The 22,601-nt window shown below is 37.4% G+C and overlaps 1 protein-coding gene across 1 annotated transcript; it reads right to left on the bottom strand.

Annotated features, from left to right (window-relative positions):
* Positions 1 to 185: 185 nt before the first annotated feature.
* Positions 186 to 22,345, bottom strand: LOC126820377 (uncharacterized). Its single transcript, XM_050548282.2, has 13 exons — positions 22,207 to 22,345; positions 19,164 to 19,335; positions 14,288 to 14,378; positions 13,202 to 13,281; positions 12,057 to 12,136; positions 11,045 to 11,231; positions 10,214 to 10,438; positions 8,925 to 8,996; positions 8,031 to 8,202; positions 6,733 to 6,948; positions 6,210 to 6,317; positions 4,454 to 5,742; positions 186 to 3,381 (listed from the first exon to the last, which is right to left on the bottom strand). Exons 2-13 carry the CDS (start codon positions 19,257 to 19,259, stop codon positions 2,731 to 2,733), a joined length of 3,267 nt encoding a protein of 1,088 aa, XP_050404239.1. The 5' UTR covers positions 19,260 to 19,335; positions 22,207 to 22,345; the 3' UTR covers positions 186 to 2,730.
* Between the last annotated feature and the right edge of the window lie 256 nt (positions 22,346 to 22,601).

Below are 22,601 nucleotides of genomic sequence, written 5' to 3'. Positions count from 1 at the left end.
ACTATCACAGAATATTAAAAATATAAAATCAGATCTGTGCAATATATTTCTTATGCTTTTTAATCTATTGAAAGAAGATCTTAATATAAATAACTTCAGGTAAACTTTGGTTTTTTTATTAGGGACCTCTCGAAGAAAATTTAATCTAAAGGTCAAAATGTCAAATAAATCTAAATGTTCAACCTTTTTCTACAAATATTTCCATTATTACCTAAAAAAAGAAATAGTTTTTAAATACACTTCTTAAATTGAAAATAGTCTAACCCTTTAGAACCAAGTACATGTGAATATTGACTACCACGTGACATTCAAAATGGCTGACGTATGGCCGTCACGATTCCCCAGAGAGAGAAACGAACCGTAAACTTCTCTCTGGGAGCTCGAGACTGATGTTAATATTGACGACCACAGTTTACTGAAAAAAAATTACAGAAAAGTGCCAGTAATATATTTTTGTAATTGTTACATCAAGTTTTGTAGCTCATTTTTGAAATTACCGCTCCCTAGACCACTCAACAGACAGTGTTTGATGAGACGGGGCACATTTATGCACTAGAGGGAGCAGTTGTTTTGAGTGTTTTCTGGTAGACTGGGTGCTAAAGGGTAAAAATATTTTTTAAATATGTTTCAAGTTAAAAAATGTTTGAAAATATTCAAATTTTTTTTTGTGAAAACTAATAACGATAAAATTTAAACGAGGAACATTTTAAAATTAAGAAGTTGTTTTTATCCAGAATATTCACCAGTCCACAGCGTAATGACTGTCCGAACGCCACCATGAAAGAAATGTGAAGACATCATTTTCAAAAACAAAATATTTGCCGTTTAAAACATCTGTTTGTCAAAAACATTTCTTAAACAATACCTTTCACAGAGTCCTTTACACATCAAAGGCTTTGCCAAAATCCAGCCCAATTCTAAGAGAGTGCATGTCGGAAACATGTTATTACCATCCAGATTCAAGAATAGACTGTGTAAATTTTTTTGAAAACAACCTCTTCACGTTTCCCTCTTGGTTTAAAGGTCGAAGTTATTTTGCGTTTTATTTTTCATAATATAAAATTTAATCCTCTTGCTAACATTTAAATTACAAACATTTACATTTACATTTACATTTAGGTATCTGAGACTAAAAGTTAACATCTAAAAAAAAATATTAAAAATTATTTCTTCTACATCTTTGATTTTGTTCTCTGGAAATTGCACGGTTTTCATCTTTCGGTTTTCTTGGCCTTGTCTTGTTCTAAGATCTACGTATTATAAATATTACATGTACATTAAAACAAGAGATTAAAAAAATTCATTTATCAAACACAAAACATTACGTCCACAACGTATTTTTGGTCTGATATCGAAATCACTTTAAAGACATTTCTTCACATTGATATGATTTCTTTGTTTATTAAAAATCACATCACTTTAGAAATATTTCCTTCGGCACAATTTTCGACGAAATATCAAACGTCACAGTCTGTTAACACGGTGAAGATTTTTATATAAAAGCGTGTACGTGTATGTCACATCAAGGGGAGATAAATCACTCATTTATGCTGATATTTAAATGTACAGGCATGATTATGACAACAAAAAATATTTTCCTTTTAAAAATTGCTCGACTCGAAACAATTCTTGATCACGTACAATGTATATATAACACACCACACCAGAAAGCACTTGTTGTCTTTGGGTTTTTTTTACTGTCAATAACGAAATTCAGTATTTTTTCCTAACATGACCAGCGTGCCACGAAATTACACCACAAAGCATTTGCCATCAATCACAAAATATTTCCATCTTTAAAAATATAAATTAGATGAAAACACTCGTCAATTAATTGCCGATTGCATGATATTAATGATTATTGTACTCTGAACGAAATACGGACAACGTATTTTTGTTCATTTGGCAGATCAACGAATGAAAACGCACAGATACAGAGAAACACAGAAAAATCGACCAATCACAAGTGAGCTTTTTCCATTTGACAATATCTAATACATCTAAGCACTATGTGAGAGGCTAAGACATCTGATGGTTTTTTGATATTCAGACGGCGAGTCCATCGATCTATAAGATGACTAGACAGCTTTGATTCGAGACCCACAAAATTTATATGTTGATTTGTTTTCTGGGAAGGCAATCTGTCTACGTAGAAAATGTTACGATTATAGATAAAGCCAGTGTTATGATTGATTTTGTATTTCACTGTCCACACAGAAAGCCAAAAACGAAACTAAAATTTGTCAACAAGCCGACTATCGATTAGTCCTTTGAAAAAATTAAATTTTCCAGAGGTTGCTCATCAATTAATCGAAATGACGGAACAGATCAAACCAATGCCTTTTGACTTAAATCATAGAGGTTTCTCTAATTTAAGATGCGCGGCTGGAATCGGCTGGATGCAGATTTGATCAAATTAAAAAATATAGCTTTCTAAAGAATTTTGATTCTCTTTTAAGTCCAAGTTACGCACGTCAAATTTTAAAATAAAATTAGCACCGAATATGTTTTCTCCAGACATATTGTATTTTGACATTGTAATGCTTTTTTTTTTTTCGAACACAGTATTTCAGGTGTTGTAGTTTCACTTCATTTGTTGGTGTCGCGAGACAACTTTCTTGTACATTATGTTTCCTTTTGTAATGAAATTGTCTGTGTTTATAAATAGTCTGATCTTGATTTGATGTTGTTTTGAAGTATGTATTGTTTCTCGTTATTGCGAGTTATCTGTCACGCCATTCCGTATGTTTCTTTTAAAGTGTTCATGCCGACATCATCAGTCATACTGTGTCCTCCGCTATTTAATTTGGCTGGAATCATGTGCTGCTGGGAGATAAACTCAGGTTGGTATTTCTCCATCAATCCCATATAATCCCCTGTGGCGATTGGGTTTGTCCAAGTCGTTATTTGTGGAGTGGGTGAGGACTGTCGACATTCGTAAAGATTTTGCGGCACACTTCTATGATTCTCGAAACTATTCACGAACAGAAACCCGTGACCACCCTGTCTCTGTGCCGCGTCAAGATCAAAATGTTCGCTGTGCCAGCTTTTTGGTCGTATGGTTGGCATGGTTAACATGGTACCAGTATCGCTAGGACAACAGGCCGACCATCTTCGCGAGTCTGCATCCAGAGAACTTCCAGACGGATGAGAATTGGATGACTTCATGGTGGAGATATCGTAAGATCCACCCGATGAGACGCTGTTCGTGTGCATCAGGGACGTATCATTACATAAGGCAGTAATCAGCGGAAATGACATTGCGTGACTACGTATATTCTCCAACTCGGGGTGTAATTTTTCTTTGTGGTTTTTAACGTTTACTTTATGATGTTTCTTCTTCCCTTTTACGACACCTTCTGGATCTTTTTCTTTCTTTTTCTGAAAATTGATTTATTTGTAAACAAATATAATTAGACAATTTCACAATCTGATCATACAATCTGATTAAAATACAGATCTATTTTTCGTTTCATTTTTTTAATACCACATGAAGATCTAACCAGTTGTAGTAAAAGGTTGCGTCAGAGGTTGTACAAACGGCTTTTGACCCTACGAGTTCAGACATTGATTAATCAATCAGCATTGACGTTTCTAGTGGTTTACCCACAGTTCCGTGCATTGCACGCCAAGAAATCGCCGTAACAGATGGTTTCATTGGCTAATCCCTCATGCCATTCAGAATGCAGGTTACATAACAACTCTTCCAGATCCTAGTGTAGTACAGACAAATAAAACAAAATTTAAACTATAAAAAATGAAACGAAATAGGATCTGTGTTTTAATCTAAAAGGAAAATTGCAATAATAAATAATTATTATAATAAGATTTTATTTCTTAGTCCAATTTAATGAAATGAAATGGAATTTAACGTCCTACTGTTATGCTCCAAACTAGGCTAATGAAGATAGGCATACACCATACAGTGTGCTATGAGGGAAATTTTGCCTGGACAGCGGCACTACAGCCTACTCTTATATCGAATTCCAACGGTCAAGGGATCTTCTGTCTTTGTCAGGACCTCCGTCTTGCACCAGAAAATTTGATAAATTTTCTCAACCAACACAGCGCGCGAACCTTCAACCTCCAGACTAGCGAGCCAGTGTCATACTCACTTAACCACCGTGGCACCAACCAGGCTAATAAAGGAATAAAGACAGGCATACGCCATCCAGTATGCTATGACGGAAATTCTGGCCAGATAGTGGGACTACAGTCTATTCTTATACATCAAATTAAAACTGCCAACAGTTCTTTTACATGCATGCCAACATGTATACAGAACCTTGGTTTTTCTTCCCATCTAAAAGACTGCATCACTGGAGACCCAGTCGGAAAATTCTGAGGAACTTTCTTAGTCATCATTAGGATCAGCGAGCAAGCGCCTTACTCACTGAGCCTGGTCATTATAAGAAAGTCGCCTGAAAGGATCATTTCATAAGTTACTACTCACCTCTATTTGAGCATCTTCTTCGTGTGTTGAGTCAGTAACATCCAGATATTTTACGTCTGATGTTGTTGATTTGGGTACCACCGAGCTCTGCATGGTTTGTACACGATTGGCAGGAATTTCAGCCACTACTGTGTTATCAGCGAAAGCCAGAGGTGGCGTAAAAACTTCCGTGGCCTCCTGTAACGTACCCTCTATCCTGTCCCCCTGATTCACCGGGAAGTATGTGGGATCTGAGACTGAGAGAGGAATAATACCGGGACTGAACTTCGGAGGACTTGGATCCACAGGAATCAAGTTAAATCCATCTTTAATTGGAATTGGTTGAATTCCTGCAGTTGGATGCTTCTCTGAAGCTGCTACAGACATTGCGGCACTGTAAGGAGGAGGGTCGGGTAAGTTCATGTAAGCGGGCGTGGGGTTCTGATGGTCGAGAGCATAGGCCATGTGGTACATGGGTGGTGCTGGTTCATTCGGGACCAGTGTTGAGCTGGAGCTTGGGAAATTCTTTGGATAAGGTGGTGGAGAAGACTCCATATTAACAGCAGGATAACCTGTGGTGTAAATGGACTGTGCTGGTTCAGTCGGTGTTAATCCCACACTAGAACTTGGATAGCCCATGTGAAAAGCAGAAGTGGGTTCTTTCGGCGATATTCCAGTGCCAGAGATAGGAAAAGACAAGTTATACGCTGGAGGAGACGGATCATTACAAGGTGGTAGATTCGATGTTTGGTTCGTGTAACCTAGGTGATACATAGATTGACCTTTATCACTACCTGGGGTCAAGGCCAAAGTTGAGCTGGGTGATGGCGTAGTATCGGGAGTTTTCAGTGTCGTCACTGGAAGTAACGGCTGGTTAAATGATGATGGGGCTGTTGACACAACTGGAGGACACACTGGTTTATTTGGTAGAACTGTGATGCCTAGACTCAGTGGTTTTGATTCAGTGGATGATGAAACTAGTGAAGCATCAGATTTTGGGTCCAGAGGCTGAAGAATCATCTGGTTCTTCAAACTTTCTTTACGACTGACATTTCTACTAACGGGGCGCGACGTCTTCTCCACGTCGGCCTTAATCAGCGCCGGGGGAGAGTGGAGAACGAAACCTGTGTTACGTGCTGGATATATGGGCATGGGCGCCGATTGTTGGAGCTTGCTACGATAGCTGCCAGGGGTGTTGATGGGGGATAGTGGTGGTGGATGTGTTACACCAGGGGAACGGGGTTTATATAGTTCCACAGAATGAGGTGATAAAACGGGACTGGGATTACTGGAGGCAGATTTCTTATAATCTAAAAATAAATAAAAATAAAATATTTCTTACTTTTAAAGATACATTATGTAAGAGCAATGGGGTTTAACATCTACTCAACATAAAATAGATCATTTTGGGACTAACATATGGTTCAATTTTATTTCAAAAATTCATTTACGCATAGGGAGGGGTTTTAGCAGTGGGAGGAAACCAGAGGGCACAGAGAAAACCCACGATGTTGGACAGGCGACCCTATTCCTTGCCACATACAACCGGGGAATCGAAACCATGCTAATTGACTCAATGACAAGACTTTATGATACAGCCTGCAAGTGCTAACCATTCGGCCATCCAAGACCTTACCCACCCCCCCCCCCCTCGACTGAAATAAGTGTGATATAGAAGTATACAAGTAGTAGTATACAGGGTGCATGTGCTAACCAGTCGGCCCTCCATCCCCTGTATAGAAATATTCAAGTGATATAGAAGTATACAAGTACATACTATGAAAACTGTTAATTATGTGAGCAAACTTGGATCTTGGTGTACTTGGTGTTGTTGAACTACCAGATCCAGGTGGTGAATCTATCAATATCTCCTTATTATGATCAGCTGAAATTATACAAATAAAATGGGGTTTAAAGATACTTTCTGGTGGTTTTTTCCAACAAAAGTATGATAATTTTGGAAAGTAGAGACACCCAATCTTACTAGAAAAATACTGGATTTCTTGAAAAACACCCGTGGAATGCGCACAGGACAAAATTGAGAGGGTATAACTAATTGGCAATCTGACAATTAATGGCTGTCGGTTCGAGTGACGTCATTACAGAAATGAAATGGGGTGTAACGTTTCAACATCCTACTTTTCTGCACCAATGGGGTTAATGATAACGGGCATGCAAATGAAATGGAGTTTAACGTCCTAATGTTTTGCTCTGATGAGGCAAGGGTAAATATGTATTCACGATGATCAAGGAATGTGACATATTATTATCTTTTAAAAATCAATTAATTTAACACATACCATCACTGTCGTCGAAACTGATAGTCATCTTATCACTGACAATCCCTGACGTCGTGTTAGAGCTAACGTCACTGACAACTGAATATCTTTGATTACCACTGGATGATCCAGACTTGCTGGGCGATAATTTGACTGGACGATGTTGTATCCAGTTACCATTAGCAACCAGATCACGTGCATCACTGTATATATAGGATTCCCTATATCGTCTTTTATCTGATGAAATAAAATGGAACACAAAATATTTATGCAACTTGACCTTAGTGGGTGCTAGTGGATTGTCAGGCCAGGCCCTGAGTTCACAAAGCATTCTCAGGCTAAATTAAGAATTTACTCAAAATCGTTCGCCTTATTTTAACTAAAATATAGCCCTTTATAAAACTTTGGTTGTTTTAATGTATCACATACTCCAATAAAAAACTATGTGCAAAGTTTTGTATTTCTGAATCAAAGATATTTCTCATAAACAGTGATTGAAAGTTGAGTAAATTCTTTACTTAAGTCTGGGATGCTTTGGGAACTCGGGGTCCGAATATAGTGAATTAACAGAATGTTCTCCTGTTACAGTTTTGCCAGGAGAAGAATAACAATCTGGTTATATTATATTAGGGCTAAGTTGAATTCAAGTTGTCGCTGGAATGTCTATATGGTCAGGATTATAATAAGGTAGTATTTGGTGGTGTTTGGTGGTGTTTGGTAGTATTGGTCCTGCCAGTCTATATTGTCTATTCATCATATCTTGGTAAATACGAAACGGAATTAAACCATTATTTGATTAATATTCCCTTCAGAGATTCAACTTTTGCAATATTGTACTTTATAAGGGATTACAAATGAAGATTAGCAGTCTTAAGTAATTAATTTGAGTACATTTAAGGACTGATGTTCTTTTTAAAGATTCAACTTTGATAATATTGTTGTTTGCAAGAGATTTCTCAATCCTGCAAGTGAGTGTATTTTAAAGTGGACTGTCATGAAAATCTTAGATTCTCAAAATTAAGATAATGACTTGGTTAAAAGAGAAAATGAAATGAAATGGAGTTTAACATCCTACTGTTCTGCCAATGTGTATACGGGACATTATTTTTTTGTACCATCCAAACGACTAGACAGCTGTCCTTGTCAGGCCCTCCCTCATGCACCACTGACAAGGGGAAACCAAGTTAGAAAATCTAGCTGAACTTTCTCGATCAATGCAGTGATCGAACACGCAATATCCAGGCTAGCGAGCCAGCGTCTTACTCACTTAGCCACCGTGACCCCTGGTTGAAAGAGAGAAAAGATGGCCGATGTTTTACCTTCTGCATCTAAATGTCTTATTTCCATCAACTTGGGTTGAATGTCCATCTGAAATATGTGTGTTGCTCGACATATTGTCAGTAAATATTTTGATGTGACGTCGCTATCCGTGTAATATGTAAATTTACGGCCATCAGGACAGCCAACGGCACGAATCTCAAACTTCTTTTTCTATAAAAAAAAAAAATAAATTGAGATTTTCTACAAAACATAAAAAAATATACGGTAGAGTAGAACGAATAAATTAGTAAAAAAGACGAGACAGTGACAGAATTTCACATTCTAAATAAATGGAAAATTGTTCGGAAACAAGCATCAGTGTGGGAAATGAAGTTAAATAAAATGGAGTTTAACGTCTGACTGTTTTGCACCGAATGGGGATACATCATTCTGTGTGCTATGAGGAAACTTTGCACGGACAGCGGCACTAAGGCCTATTCTTATATTGAATTCCAACTGTCAATGGATCTTTTACGTGCACATTGATGTGTACACAGGACCTTGTTGGTTTTTTTTGGTCCCATCTGAATGACTAGACACTGGGCTACTCTTTTGTCAGGGAATCTTTAGCATGATAACATTGGTATATACGGGACAATAGATTTGTATCCCATTCGAACGTCTAGACACTTATCCTTTCCAGGCCCTACTGACAAGAGAAAACATGGCTGGAAAATCGGGAGAAACATTGTCGGACAACACAGGGGTCTAACGAAAGATATCCTGTTCGGTGAACCAGTGCTATTATCACCAAGCCACAATGCCTCAAGCCCTTCGGTACGAATAATTTTTATATTTCATTGCAATAAAAATGTTCTTCAATATATTCATGCATGGATCTCTACATTTAGAAAAAAAAAAAAAAATCGAAATCTAATAAAAGAAATACTTACATCAAAATATAGTCGTCCAATATCTGGCCATAAAAATATGGAAATAAGATTTCTGAACCTGTCGTCAACTTCCTAAAAGTAAAAATATTTCAATATCAAACTACTGACATACAAACACGAATTAATTTTAATTCCGATGAAGATTCCAAACTAATTCTTGGTCCAAGATAAAGTTCATGACATTCTCCAAGTGGCTGACCATTTCTTATATACAGTCGTGGTAATCATCTAATCTACAAATCTACTGTCATGAAGGTGACAAGTCTGTTTTATGATGAATTATTATGGTACACAAATAAAGTTGTACATCAATAAGTCACATGCTTGACAGAATGATTAGAAATAGAATCGGATCACATGTCTTATTTTTCTGCTCCAACTGGGCTAATGAAGTGTACTATGAGGGGAATTTTGCCTGGACAGCGGCACTATGTCTTAGTCTTATTTTGATTTCCAGTGATCAGGTCATCCCTTCCCATCCCATCTTGAGGAACATTCACGACTAACACCAGGACCTCCTGGTTAGTAAGCCAGCAACCGAACTCAATGAGCTGTGTCTCCCGGAATCATAGTTCAGTATATCAATGAATTTGGGAGCGCAAGAGAGACACAGAGAGAGAGACGTGGTTTAGCATCCACATAACGAGAGGGAGAGAGAAATGGGGTTTAACGTCCACTCGACACAAACTAGGTCATTTCGGGACTAATATATGGTTTAATTTTATTTACATAATTCGCTTGCGCGTAGGGGTCTTTAGCAGTGGGAGGAAACCGGAGGACTCGGAGAAAACCCACGAGGTTGGACAGGCGACCCTACTCCTTGCCACGTACAACTGGGGATTCGAAACCACGCCAGTCGACTCAATGACAGACTTTATGACACAGCGCACGCACGCTAACCATTCAGCCATCCAACCCCCCACATCCACATAACACGGTACTAAGAATCCAGAGGACCTGACAGAAACTAAATCGACACGGGAAAAATAATAAAATGAAATGGGGTTTTAACGTCCTACTGTTCTGCTCTGACTGGGGTAATGAAGACGGGTAAACGCCAGTGTGCTATAAGGGGAATTTTGCCTGGACAGCGGCACTAAGGCCTACTTTTATATTGAATTCCAACTGTCAAGGAATCTTTTACGTGCACGCCAATGTATACACGGGACCTTGGTTTTTCGTCCCATCCTAACGACTAGAAAGCTGTCCTTGTCCGGCCCTCCATCCATGAATTTGAGACGGACATTATCAGTGATGGGCGACTGCCTAATCCTTCCAGTTGTCCTTACCTCGTATATTTCAATGCCTCGCGGACAAACGGCCAACCACGTATTCCATAGTTTATCTGTCTTCTTTTTCTTGACGCGGTAAAAATGTAAGTTATGCGCTGATGGAATAACAGATGCTTCTTTAATATATTTTAATTCTGCATCCGATCGGGTGAGATTTCGGTTATCTTTGTGGATTTGTGGAGTATTCTGTTTGATGAAATCTACACCTCTCTTTTCAATGATCTGAAAGTTTATAATGGTAGTTAAAAGTTATTTTCAGTATTTACACAAATCTGTTTTTCGTAACGCTTCGGGACTAAGATATGGTTCAAATTTATTTCAATAATTTGCTTGCGTGTAAGGGTCTTTAGCAGTGGGAGGAAACCATAGGACCTGGAGAAACCCATGAGGCTGGACAGGCGACCCTTCGGAGAATCGAAACCACGCCAGCTGACTCAATGACAGACCTTCAGATACAATGCGCACGCTCCAACCCCCCCAGAAGCAAAATAAAACATGTGGATGACATTTCAACATATGATCATTCATCACATACAAGCTGGAAATCAACACCATGCCATTTGACTCAATGACAGACCTTGTGATAAAACGTGCATGCCTTAAGCCATTCGGTCATCCAACCCCCAGTACGAATAGTCCTGGGGGACGAATTATTCAGAGTCGGATAGTCCAAGGGGACGAATAGTCCTGAGGGATGAATAGTCTCAGGGGTGAATTATACTGGGACGAATAGTCTCAGGGGACGAATTTCCGGGAACGAGTTGTCTAGGGATGAATTGTCCCGTACCTGTACATTGTTAATACAAGTGGTTTGTTGAAGTGACTTACCCAAGAAGGAAAATATTGTTTTGGATCAAAATAGTTATCTGTGTGACGTTCTGGTGTTAATGTTCCATAATCTGCCTGGAGGGCATGACCCACCATTTGAAAACATTTCTCTTCGCTGTTTAAATTATTATAATTTAAAACATTTTCTTTCAATTGAAGATAATATAAATGACGAGTGACTTTCTCTCTGAAAGAAAGAAAAAAAAAAACATGGTTAAAGAAAAGGAAAGGAATCTATCACCTCATCAACACAATAACTTGATGTATCATGCACTTATTTTTGTTGGTTTTTTTTGGTGACATATGCAATGCTAGAAAGGAGAATTCAGCGCAGACAGTGACGGTTCCATCTTCTCTCCATTCATTTCCAGGTTGTGTGTTCAATCCCTGCATTGGCTGAGAAAGTTCATAAGGAATTTTACGACATGGAGGTCATGACAAGGGACAATGTACATGTATAGTCATTCAAATGAAATAGGGATAACATCCTACCATTAGTATTTGTCAGTGGTCAGTTTATTGCTCAATTTCGTACTACCGTGGGAGATCACGGTGGCTAAGTGGGTAAGACACTGGCTCGCTAGCCTGCAGGTGAGGTGTTTGATCCCTGCATTGGCTGAGAAAGTTCATCCAGATTGTCTGGCGTGGTTCCCCCTTGACAGTCATGGAGGACGGAGGGCCTGACAATGACAGTTGTCTAGTCGTTCTTATATGGAATTCCAACGTGCACAGCAGTGTGTACGCACAACCTCAGTCCTGCATTAATGACAAGGAGAAATCATGCCAGAAATCCTGAGGAATTTTTTCTGCCAACACCGGGTGTGAGTCTGAGATATCCAGCATCTTACATACTGAGACATCCAGCGATCCAGCATCTTGCATACTGAGACATCCAGCGATCCAGCATCTTGCATACTGAGACATCCAACGAGCCAGCATCCAACGAGCCAGCATCTCACTCACTGAGCCACTGCAGCTCCCATGTAACTTCAGTATAATATCAATAACTTACCTGAGTAAAACAACTTGATCTACATAAAAATGAACTCGAAACCAAACTGTTAAGATGGGTCTATTTTGGCTGTCATAACCCTGTAACATATAAAAAGTTTTATAATCAGTGAAGAAACCATACTCCTCGCAGTGTTTCGTTTGATTAGAACTAATCCCACTAAACACTGCTTTTTTGGAAGCAAATTTTTGTTCCAAGCAAATTTTTGTTCCAAATTATGAGTGGTCAATAGTCTGATTGACAACCAATAGCTAACTGCGTAACAAAATCGTTAAATTTGAAACAAAGCTCCAAATTGGACCAAATATGTTTACATAACGCTACGTCATGACTCACGATTTTATTATTCCCAATTAACCAGTGCATAGAAGAATATTGCAGAAAAACTAATTGATTGACAAACGAGGCTATCGACACAGATACAATGTAAACAATACTGTATGGAGACGAAGAATAATTTCACCGTTTTTAATACCTTAAATCACTGATTTGATTGAACGGGAAGAATAGACACACTCTCTCAAAAGCTCAAGTATCAGAAGCCAATTCAGCAATGGGTAGAGAGGGATTTCTCGGACCATTGCTTCAGGAATATGTGCAGAAACATGATTAGCAACAACTACCGGGTATTACATGTACATGTACTGTCTGTGCCATCTATTTTATGAAATGGAGACTTTGTTTACAGTAGTACGAAATGAAATGAAATGAAATGGGGTTTAATGCCCTACTGTTCTGCTCTGAACTGGGCTTATGAAGACGGCATACGCCATACAGTGTGCTATGAGGGAAATTCTGGCCGGACAGTGGCATTACAGCCTACTCTTATATCGAATTCCATCTGTCATTGGATCTTTTACGTGCATGCCAACGTGTACACGGGACCTCGGTTTTTCGTCCCATCCGAACGACTAGACAACTGTCATTGTCAGGCCCTCCATCCTCCATGACTGTCAAGGGGGAACCACGCCGGACAATCTGGAAGAACTTTCTCAGCCAATGCAGGGATCAAACACCTCACCTGCAGGCCAGCGAGCCAGTGTCTTACCCACCGTGATCCCCCCACGGTAGTACGAAATTGAGCAATAAACTGACCACTGACAAATACTAATGATGGTGAAAAACTGTCTGTTCAGCTTTCTTACCTCCCCTTGACAAGTCTTCCATTTCTTTGGTGATTGCTTGTGGATTTTCTCATCCAGTGCTACAAACTGGAACTCATTTTCTGAAACAGATAACAGATGGTCAAGTCCTGTATAGTTTCTAGGTAACGTTACATCCAGGGGTTTACCATGTTCCTGAAGCAACGACTGCGAGTTTTACAACATCTGGACGTTGCTTGTTTACTTCAGAATTCCCGAACTTATAGATGTGTTATCTACAGACAAGTGAACAATAGCGTCCAATCAGAGGTTGTGACATTGCGACCTCCACGCAAACCTTGACATCGAATGAACCTTGAACTTTGCAACTTGATTATCACAGGTAGACATTTTAGCTGGAAAGCGCGAGATTTGGTATTTGTGATGATCAAGGAATCTGATAGGCTCACAAGTTGGGCTTGTACCCAATTGAAATTGGAGTCGAAATATGCAGGGTATTACGTGAAGGCCTTGAAAAGATGTACGTAGTTAAAGCAAGATCAAGACTTCTATTGAAGATGGGGGTTTACTGACAATACAATTTATTAATTGTCAATTAAGTTGTAAAACAGGGCATTATAAACTGTAAAATCATTACAAAGAGATAGAGAAATGGGGTTTAACGTCCACTCAACACAAAATAGGTCATTTCTGGACTAACATATGGTTCAACTTTAATTCAATAATTCATTGTGCATAGGGATCTTTTGCAGTGGGAGGAAAACCATAGGACCCAGAGAAAACCCATGAGGTTGGACAGACGACCCCACTCCTTGTCACGTATAAACGAAAATAGAAACCATGCCAGTTGACTCAATGACAGACCTTATGAAGCAATGCTCACACATTAATCATGCAGCCACCTAACCCCTCAAATTTTGCTAATCAACATAAAAAAGCTCAGTTTCAATTCCAATCAAAGAAATAAACATGTCATTGATTCACTCAAGACTTGAAATATCTGGGAATTAAATGTAGTTTTTTATAAAATGATTTTTGTTTTATTCAAGAGAGAGGAATTTATGAAATCAATAGAAACTACCGGTATATAAAATATACTGCGTTCATACACATGTACAAATAAATTACCTTTCTTAAAAGCTAGTCCGAAATATTCCACTTCACGTAAATTAAGGTGAGTGGCTACTTGATTAAATACTTCTTGAAACTTGGATTTAACCTGGAAAAATAAAAAACATAACAATTTCATTCTTAAAGGTCCATTTTTAAAATGAAAGAGAGAGAGAGAGAGTAATGGCGTTTAACATCCACTCGACCCTACCCCTTGTCACATACAACCGGGGATTCGAAACCACGCCAGTTGACTCAATGACAGACCTTATGTTACAGCGCACACATGCTAACCATTCGGCCATCCAACCCCCCCGATTTAAAATGAAATGAAGTTTAACTTCCCACTGTTCTGAACCAACTGGGCTAATGGAAACGGGTTTACGCCATACAGTGTGCTATGAGGAAAATATGGCGTACTCTTATATTGAATTCCAACTGTCAAAGCTTCTTTTATATGCTCGGGACCCCCGTTTTTCATAATGTGTTTCAGCGCCATTTGAAACAAGGGACTCAAAGAACGAGGCTAGACACATTCAACAAGTCACAAGTCAAACGGGGACGCCATATTCTTATCTGGAGAGCATGGGCAATAAATACTATTGGTGTAGACTGGAATAACTAGACGCTAAAGATTGCCGTTTGATTGAGACTTCTGGCGTATTTCGCCAAACATAACTGATTTCAACGAAACGATTTAATGTAAATAAGTTTATATACAGTATATTCATATTACATTATTATATGTTGCGACCCATTTGTGTCAACTTCAAGGTCCCAAATATTTGCGATTTAGCTCCTTTAAGTTAAAAGTTACACGTACATGTATTTCAATTGTGAGTGCCAAATACTCTAAAATTTGAGCAATTGACAAACCTTACAATAGTATAATAGATAGACAAACAACATCTACAAGTGTTCAGCAAAACCCGAAATTATTTTTTTTTTTAAATTTCGGGCAGTCACCTACAAATGTACATGTACATGTACAGTAGATTTCAACTTAGAAGCAATATTTATAGTTTAATTGTCAATGTGTCACGATTGTTTATCATATATTTTGTAGAACTGTATGTCAAAGATAGAGTGAGCTATGATTTAGAACAGATCGGATCTCTCTCTTTCTTGTTAATAACTGTTCTATGTTTAATAAACTACATAGAATTCACAACAGCTAGGTAGTGTTAAGATTGACTCTTTGATGTTAACAAGCTATAGTGTGAACTGAAGGCCATGTGAATAGACTGAGGGGAGCTGACATTTAACTCTTGTTTTATAGGAGAGAGAGAGAGAGAGAGAGAGAGAGAGAGTACATGTACACTGTAATTAAGATAAAGTCAGATTTAGTTTCTATTCCGGTTTCATCAATGACAATTCTAGTTTCAGTTTCACAACCAAACATTGCCTTCAACATATCAATTTTCAACTAGTTTAATGAGGTCATAGACATTTTATCTGTTTATAATATTAAAGAGACATTATCTTATCACTTTCACCCATAAAAGAAATGTACAGACATTAATTTTGCATTCCATGTACATGCAAATGAGAGAGAGAAAGAAATGGATTTTAACGTCAACTCGACACAAACCTGGTCATTTCGGGACTATGATATGGTTCAACATTATTTCAATAATTTTCTTGTGCGTAGGGGTCTTTAGCGGTGGGAGGAAACCGTGAGACCCGGAGAAAACCCATGAGGTTGGACAGGCTTGTCACATACAACCGGGGAATCGAAACCGACATGTAAATGAAATCAACTACATGTACAATGTATTTGTCATTTTGAAATGCAGACTACCAGTTTTCGTATTTTCTATTCTTTTCCTTAAGATAACATTGTTTAAAGATACATTATAGGAGATAAGATAAAGAGATGGCAGTTCTCGCTATAATAGTTAAAAACTAGATAGTGTAAAGGTAATTTGCTGAAAATTTCAGTCAAATTGATCCACTATGAGACGAGAAACAAGCGGGTGAAATTTTTGCATAGTCTTGGTCATCATTACTTAAATCATTAATATAAACAGCATAGTCTCGATTATCCACTTTTTTGGATTTAATTATCACTGGCCGTTAGCGGCATATTGGAATCTAATCCAGCCAACACCGAAGGCTAGCCTTGACATCGAGAGTTTATTATCGTCTGGATAAGTTAATTAATGTCTAATTGATTATTTAGATAACATTTCAGGCCTAAAGAAAGACTTGTAATAAGCAGATTTTGCTCTTGCATAATACATGTTTAAACCATTTTTTTTTTATTTACATGTACATGTAACACCTTTTCAATTTGATAACATCATTTAAACCCCTTTAATACCCTTTCTTTTGATTTAAGGGCGTTGAGCAGTCTAAAATGCACATTTTAAAGCTAGCACTGTAATTTTTGTTGATAAGATATGACATTTTTTGTTATTTGGGGTGACAAACTACATATTAATCACCCCAAAAATACCAATTTTATTTACCAACTATGTTCCAAACTTGGCCCAAAACCATGTTAATAAAGAGTGCTGATGACAACAAAAGTCAAATTTTCTCAGTTATGCTGGCATGGATTTTCATCAATTTTGGCATGAACACTGCTAATTGCAATTCCCCCAAAAAAACACAGAATAATTTTTGGCTATAGACTGTGGTTTATCTGGGCCCGGTTCATAGAAAATTCTTAAAGTAAGCACAAAGTCGTGCTTCACTTTTTCTCACGTAAGAAACTTATAAAAAATACCGTCCCTAGACAATTCTCAAGACCATTCTTACTTAAGCACAAGTCAAGTGTAAGTCTAAGCACATTGTGACTGGTAAAGTTTACCATAAACTGAGACTACGATGCTCTTTAACGTCATAAAAACAACTTTGGTATGCGAATTACGTCATAAATTTGTCGTCTGCTTCCTTGAAGTCATATATAATATATGGTTGATTTAGATGCATTTGACATGTCCCCTATACACATATAAAATGTGCCACAAGATACAAAAAAACGTAGACACATACAAACTAACTGAATAATTGTGAGAGCGCCTGATCTTAAAGTAGCCTGTGTGTTGGTAGCCTATTGTTTACTAATTGGCAAATAAATAAAGTGGTTTCAGGGTAGAAGCGAAATTTTCTATAGCATTCTTAATTTCTTCTGGGGAAATGAAATGAAATGAAATGAAATGGGGTTTAACGTCCTACTGTTTTGCTCCTAACTGGGCTAATGAAGACGGGCATACGCCATACAGTGTGCTATGAGGGAAATTTTGCCCGGACAGCGGCACTACGGCCTACTCTTATATCGAATTCCAACTGTCAAGGGATCTTTTACGTGCACGCCAATGTGTACACGGGTTCTTCTGGGGAAGGATTTTCTCTTTCTCTTTGGTATCAAAAGGTGTCGGAAATGCCGTCGAATAACTCTACGATCAGCCATCTTTTTGAAGCAGAAACAGACTTAAGGTTGGTAAGCAAGCCATATACCTTGCTTGGGACTTGTGCTTAGATTGACTATGTTTAAGAACGAAGTTATGCTTAACGTTCTTGTGCTTACAATGAAGTCTACTTAAAATCTAAGCACAAGAACGTTCTTAAGAATTTTCTGGGAACACAAAATAAGGTAAGTTTACTTAAATGCAAAGTCTACTTAAAATCTAAGCACAAGAACGTGCTTAAGAATTTTCTAGGAATCGGGCCCTGGTATCTATGGAAATGCCAAAAAACAATGAGTTTTCTGGAAATTATATTATTACTGTACATGCTAAAAAGAGATGGATAATCCCCTCCTTGGATCGAAAGTAGAGGTTATAAGTGACATTTTGACACCATAAACATCATAAAATATCAACTCCTTTAGCAGGAGGAGGAATCTGGAGTTCCCTGGAGATACCCATCGAGTTGGACAGACGTCCATACTCCTTGTCACGTACAACAAGCGGGGAATCGAATCCACGCCACTTGACAATGACAGACCTTACGATTTACCTAGCATTTGTTAAACCATTCGGCCAGCTACATGTACCCCCCCGCCTCACCAAACATAAATTAAAGATACATGTACATTATGGGAGATTCGATAACGAGTTGGCAGTTCTCACTATAATAGTTAATAACTAGATAATGTAAAGGCAATTTGCTGAAAATTTCATTCAAATTGATCCACTATGAACCGAGAACTAAGCGTTTGAAATTTCCGTCTAGCCTCGATCATCATTACTAAAGTAGGTATGACAAACAGCATAGTCCCGATTATCCATTTAATCATTAAATCGTGAAGGAAAGTTATGAAGTAAATCGGCTCATAATCCACTAAGGATCGCAGGCTAGCGATGCTATCGGGAGTTGATGATGGTCTGTTGGTTAACTGGTCTCGAGTATCTGATGTCATTGAGAGTTGATTACATGTATGTTCTTGCTTTGTTAATAAATGTTGCATTCCCATTTTTAAATTAAATTTTCAAATAGTGAACCGTTCAAATCTAGTTCAAATATTGAGTATCCAATGTCATCAAGAGTTGATTATGGTCTTGTTTTGTTAATAAATGTCTAATTAATAGATTATATAACATTTCAGGCCTAAAGAAAGACCTGCAATTGACAGATTTAGCTCTTGCATAATGTATGTTTAAACAACATTTCTGGCCTAACGAAAGACCTGCAATAGGCAGATTTAGCTCTTGCATAATGTATGTTTAAACAACATTTCGGGCCTAAAGAAAGACCTGCAATTGACAGATTTAGCTGTTGCATAATGTATGTTTAAACAACATTTCGGGCCTAAAGAAAAGACCTGCAATAGGCAGATTTAGCTCTTGCATAATGTATGTTTAAACAACATTTCGGGCCTAAAGAAAGACCTGCAATAGGCAGATTTAGCTCTTGCATAATGTATGTTTAATATTAAAATACTTACATCAACATAAATAAGACAATCTTCACCAGTCAACAAAACAACATGAACCACTTTACTACGTTTTTTACTGGGAGTCAGCGACGTAGTAGTGGACATATTTTTATTATCACTGTCTCCTCACTCAGTTATCCCCCCTACATCGCAACACATGACATCACAATCATCACACAAACTGAAATAAACAAAAAAATAAGATCAATTACATTTTATTCTACATGGCATTTTGTTTAAATCCGCTTGAATGCTGTTTCAGGGATTTTGAATACCTTGTAAACCATACCTATGTATCAATCCGACAATGTTCAAATCAGTTCAGTATTTACAAAGATACATTTTACATGTACATTGTACAGTATTTACAATGGTCATTTCGGACCTAATACATGGTTTAATTTTATTTCAATAATTCACTTGCGCCTTGGGGTCTTTAGCAGTGGGAGGAAACCGGAGGACTTGGAGAAAACCCACAAGGTTGGACAGGCGACCCTACTCCTTGTCACGTACAACCGAGGAATCGAAACCACGACAGTTGACTCAATGACAGACCTTACGATACAGCGCACCCGTGCTAACCATCCGACCACCTATAAATAAACAAAGGACATTATTTCCACAATATCAAAATTACTGGAGCTAAAGTGTGGTTTAATGGTTTCAATATATTACGCAATGTCTTAAGCTTGAGACCATTAAACAACTTAAACATCCTTTTACAATGAAATACGTCACGGGAGTCCAATATTTCACTAGTATAAATAATGTACGATTAGCAAGTTGCCCGTACGGTTATTTAAAATAAGGATACGCCAACATCAAAGGGTGACGTCACATCTGTATTTTAAAACTGAATAATGTGCATTTAAAGATTAGAAGCTGATTAATGACAACAAAATATTTAAATTTCATAGGCGTTACCATTTACTTGAATACCTAGCATATCGAAGCCCTTTGGTGATGACAACACTATGTAAATTGGTTGGTTTTATTAGAGTATGTGATCTATCTTATTAAAGTATGTGACCTAGTTAAACTAAAAAAAGTATGTAATATGTCTATTCAATATGTATGTCAAGCACATTGAACTCAAAGCACTTTGGTGAAGACACCATCATATAACTGTTCGGTATCAATGCATCTGATAAGAATACGTGATCATTAGCAGTACATGTATGTATGTGACCTAAATCCTACATGTATCTTATTAGTAGTATGTGACCTATCTTATAATTAGTAGTACGTGACCGAGTTGAACACAAATATCATGTATTGTATGTAATGCACATCGAAGCACTTTGGTAAAAACACGATCGTATAATTATTCTGTATTTTGTATTTTATTCCGGTATACATGTATGTGACCTACATGTACTGTAACAATCCATTTTAAATAGAGTATGCAACCTATCGTATGAAAATATGCAACCTATCTTATTAAAGTATGATGAATACGAAAGTAATTTATGCCCATTAAAGTAGCTAAGTCTATAACTCAATATCACCCAAAGTCTTTGACATTGAAAACACAAATTATTTGTCAATTTAAATCAACATTGATGTTGTGATATTACAGAGAAAAGACAGGCTTCTGATATCCAATATTTAAGACAAAATAAACATTTTACCATCCGTACACGAATCGTGTAGCATAATGTGTTTCAGCGCCATTTGTAACAATAGCTCGAAGAACGAGACTAGACATATTCCACAAGTCATGTCAAACGGTGACATCATATTCTTATCAGGAGAGCATGCACAATAAATACTATCGGTGTAGACTGGAATAACCAGACGCTAGAGATCGCCATTCGATTGAGACTTCTGGCGTATTTCGTGGAACATAACTGATTTTAAATTAGAATAAAAACGGAAACGATTGAAGGTAAATCAGTTTATATACATTCATATTACATTATTCTATTGTGTTGCGACCCATTTGTGTCAACTTCTAGGTGCCAAATATTAGCTCCTTTAAATACATGTATGTATATGAAAAGAATGTTTTATTTCTTTATATCTGAGTCAGAACGGAGGGCCTGACAAGCACAGCTGTCTAGTCCTTCGGATGACACGAAAGACTGAGGTCCCCAGTATATAATGGGATACAAGTAAAAGATCCCCTGGTAGTTGGAATTCGACATAAGAGTAGGCGATAGTGCCGCTGCCCGGGCAAAATTTCCCTAATAGCACACTGTATGGCGTATGCCTGTCTTCATTAGCCCAGTATAGGAGCAGAACAGTAGGACGATAACTCCATTTCATTTCATTTATATCTGTGTATTTATATCAAGTGTACTGAACCAATTTCGTGAAGACAGGGTCATGTAACAATGAATCTGAATTGAGAATGTGGCCTATCTTTTTAAAGTATGTGACTGTGAATAAACATGTAAAAATAATGCATAAAGTTATTCGATCATTACAGCACAAGATGGTGAAAAGATTCATCTAATCTGCAGATTTAGTATATTATCGTCTCACGTGTTTTTAATCCTGCGAAATCTATGAATTAAAATAACCAGTTAAGATGTGATAACTTATCATTATTGTTATTTCAACACGACAAGGCCTACTTATTTTTCATATTGTTACTTGAACATGGCCTTCAGGCTATTGTTACATTGTAGGCCTACATAAGCTACAATGTGTGCCTTCACGATAATGTAATTAAGTCAGGAATTTGCCCATCCATTTTGCTTATCTCCTCATCATCATAGCCAATTCTCCAATGAATTTGAATCCCAAATAAAAACCAATTTGACTTTTTACATGACTTATTCATAAAAGCAACATTATCAACAGTAAAGCAACTATGTAATTAGTTAGCGGAACAAGTGACAAAAGAAAATATTCAAAAAATAACCGAGACAATAAAAAATGGCCATAAAAATATTAAAAAATCTGTTGTGCACTCAAGCGAGATAAGGAATCTTTATTATTATTCATTTTGCCCTTCCCTGGCCTTACACTAACTTCATTCAAGCGATTGGATGCCTTCAAAGATTTCAAAGATATTTTTGAAAACACGAATGTCGGCGATACAAACCTTCTGTACATGGAATCATAAAAACTCCCTCTTGGCTGCTATTCCATCCATTATGCTTAATTCCTTGTAATTATGAAGATAAAAGGAGAAATATTTGACATTCCTAATTTCTTTTGTGGACAGTGAGCTTTCATTAAACGTACTCTTCGAGACAAACGTTCTTGTCATGACCTACTTTCTGAAAATGTCAAATTCTTTTGTAGACAAACATTATTTTTTAACGTGAGCCAAATTTTGCTCATCAAATTCAAAACTATAACAAAAATTTTTGTAGTTTATATATTCAGAATTTATTTGTTATTATTTACAATAGCAGTGTTTTGTGGTGGAGGTTTATTTTATTCTCGTATTACCAGTCTGATGGGATTTAGTGTTTGTCCCATAGATATCAGTGT

This window comes from Patella vulgata, chromosome 5 (assembly GCF_932274485.2).
Source record: "Patella vulgata chromosome 5, xgPatVulg1.2, whole genome shotgun sequence".
Taxonomy (NCBI): domain Eukaryota; kingdom Metazoa; phylum Mollusca; class Gastropoda; family Patellidae; genus Patella; species Patella vulgata.
The sequence above is the reverse complement of the archived record's forward strand: the minus strand, read 5'-3'. Positions and strand labels throughout refer to the sequence as shown.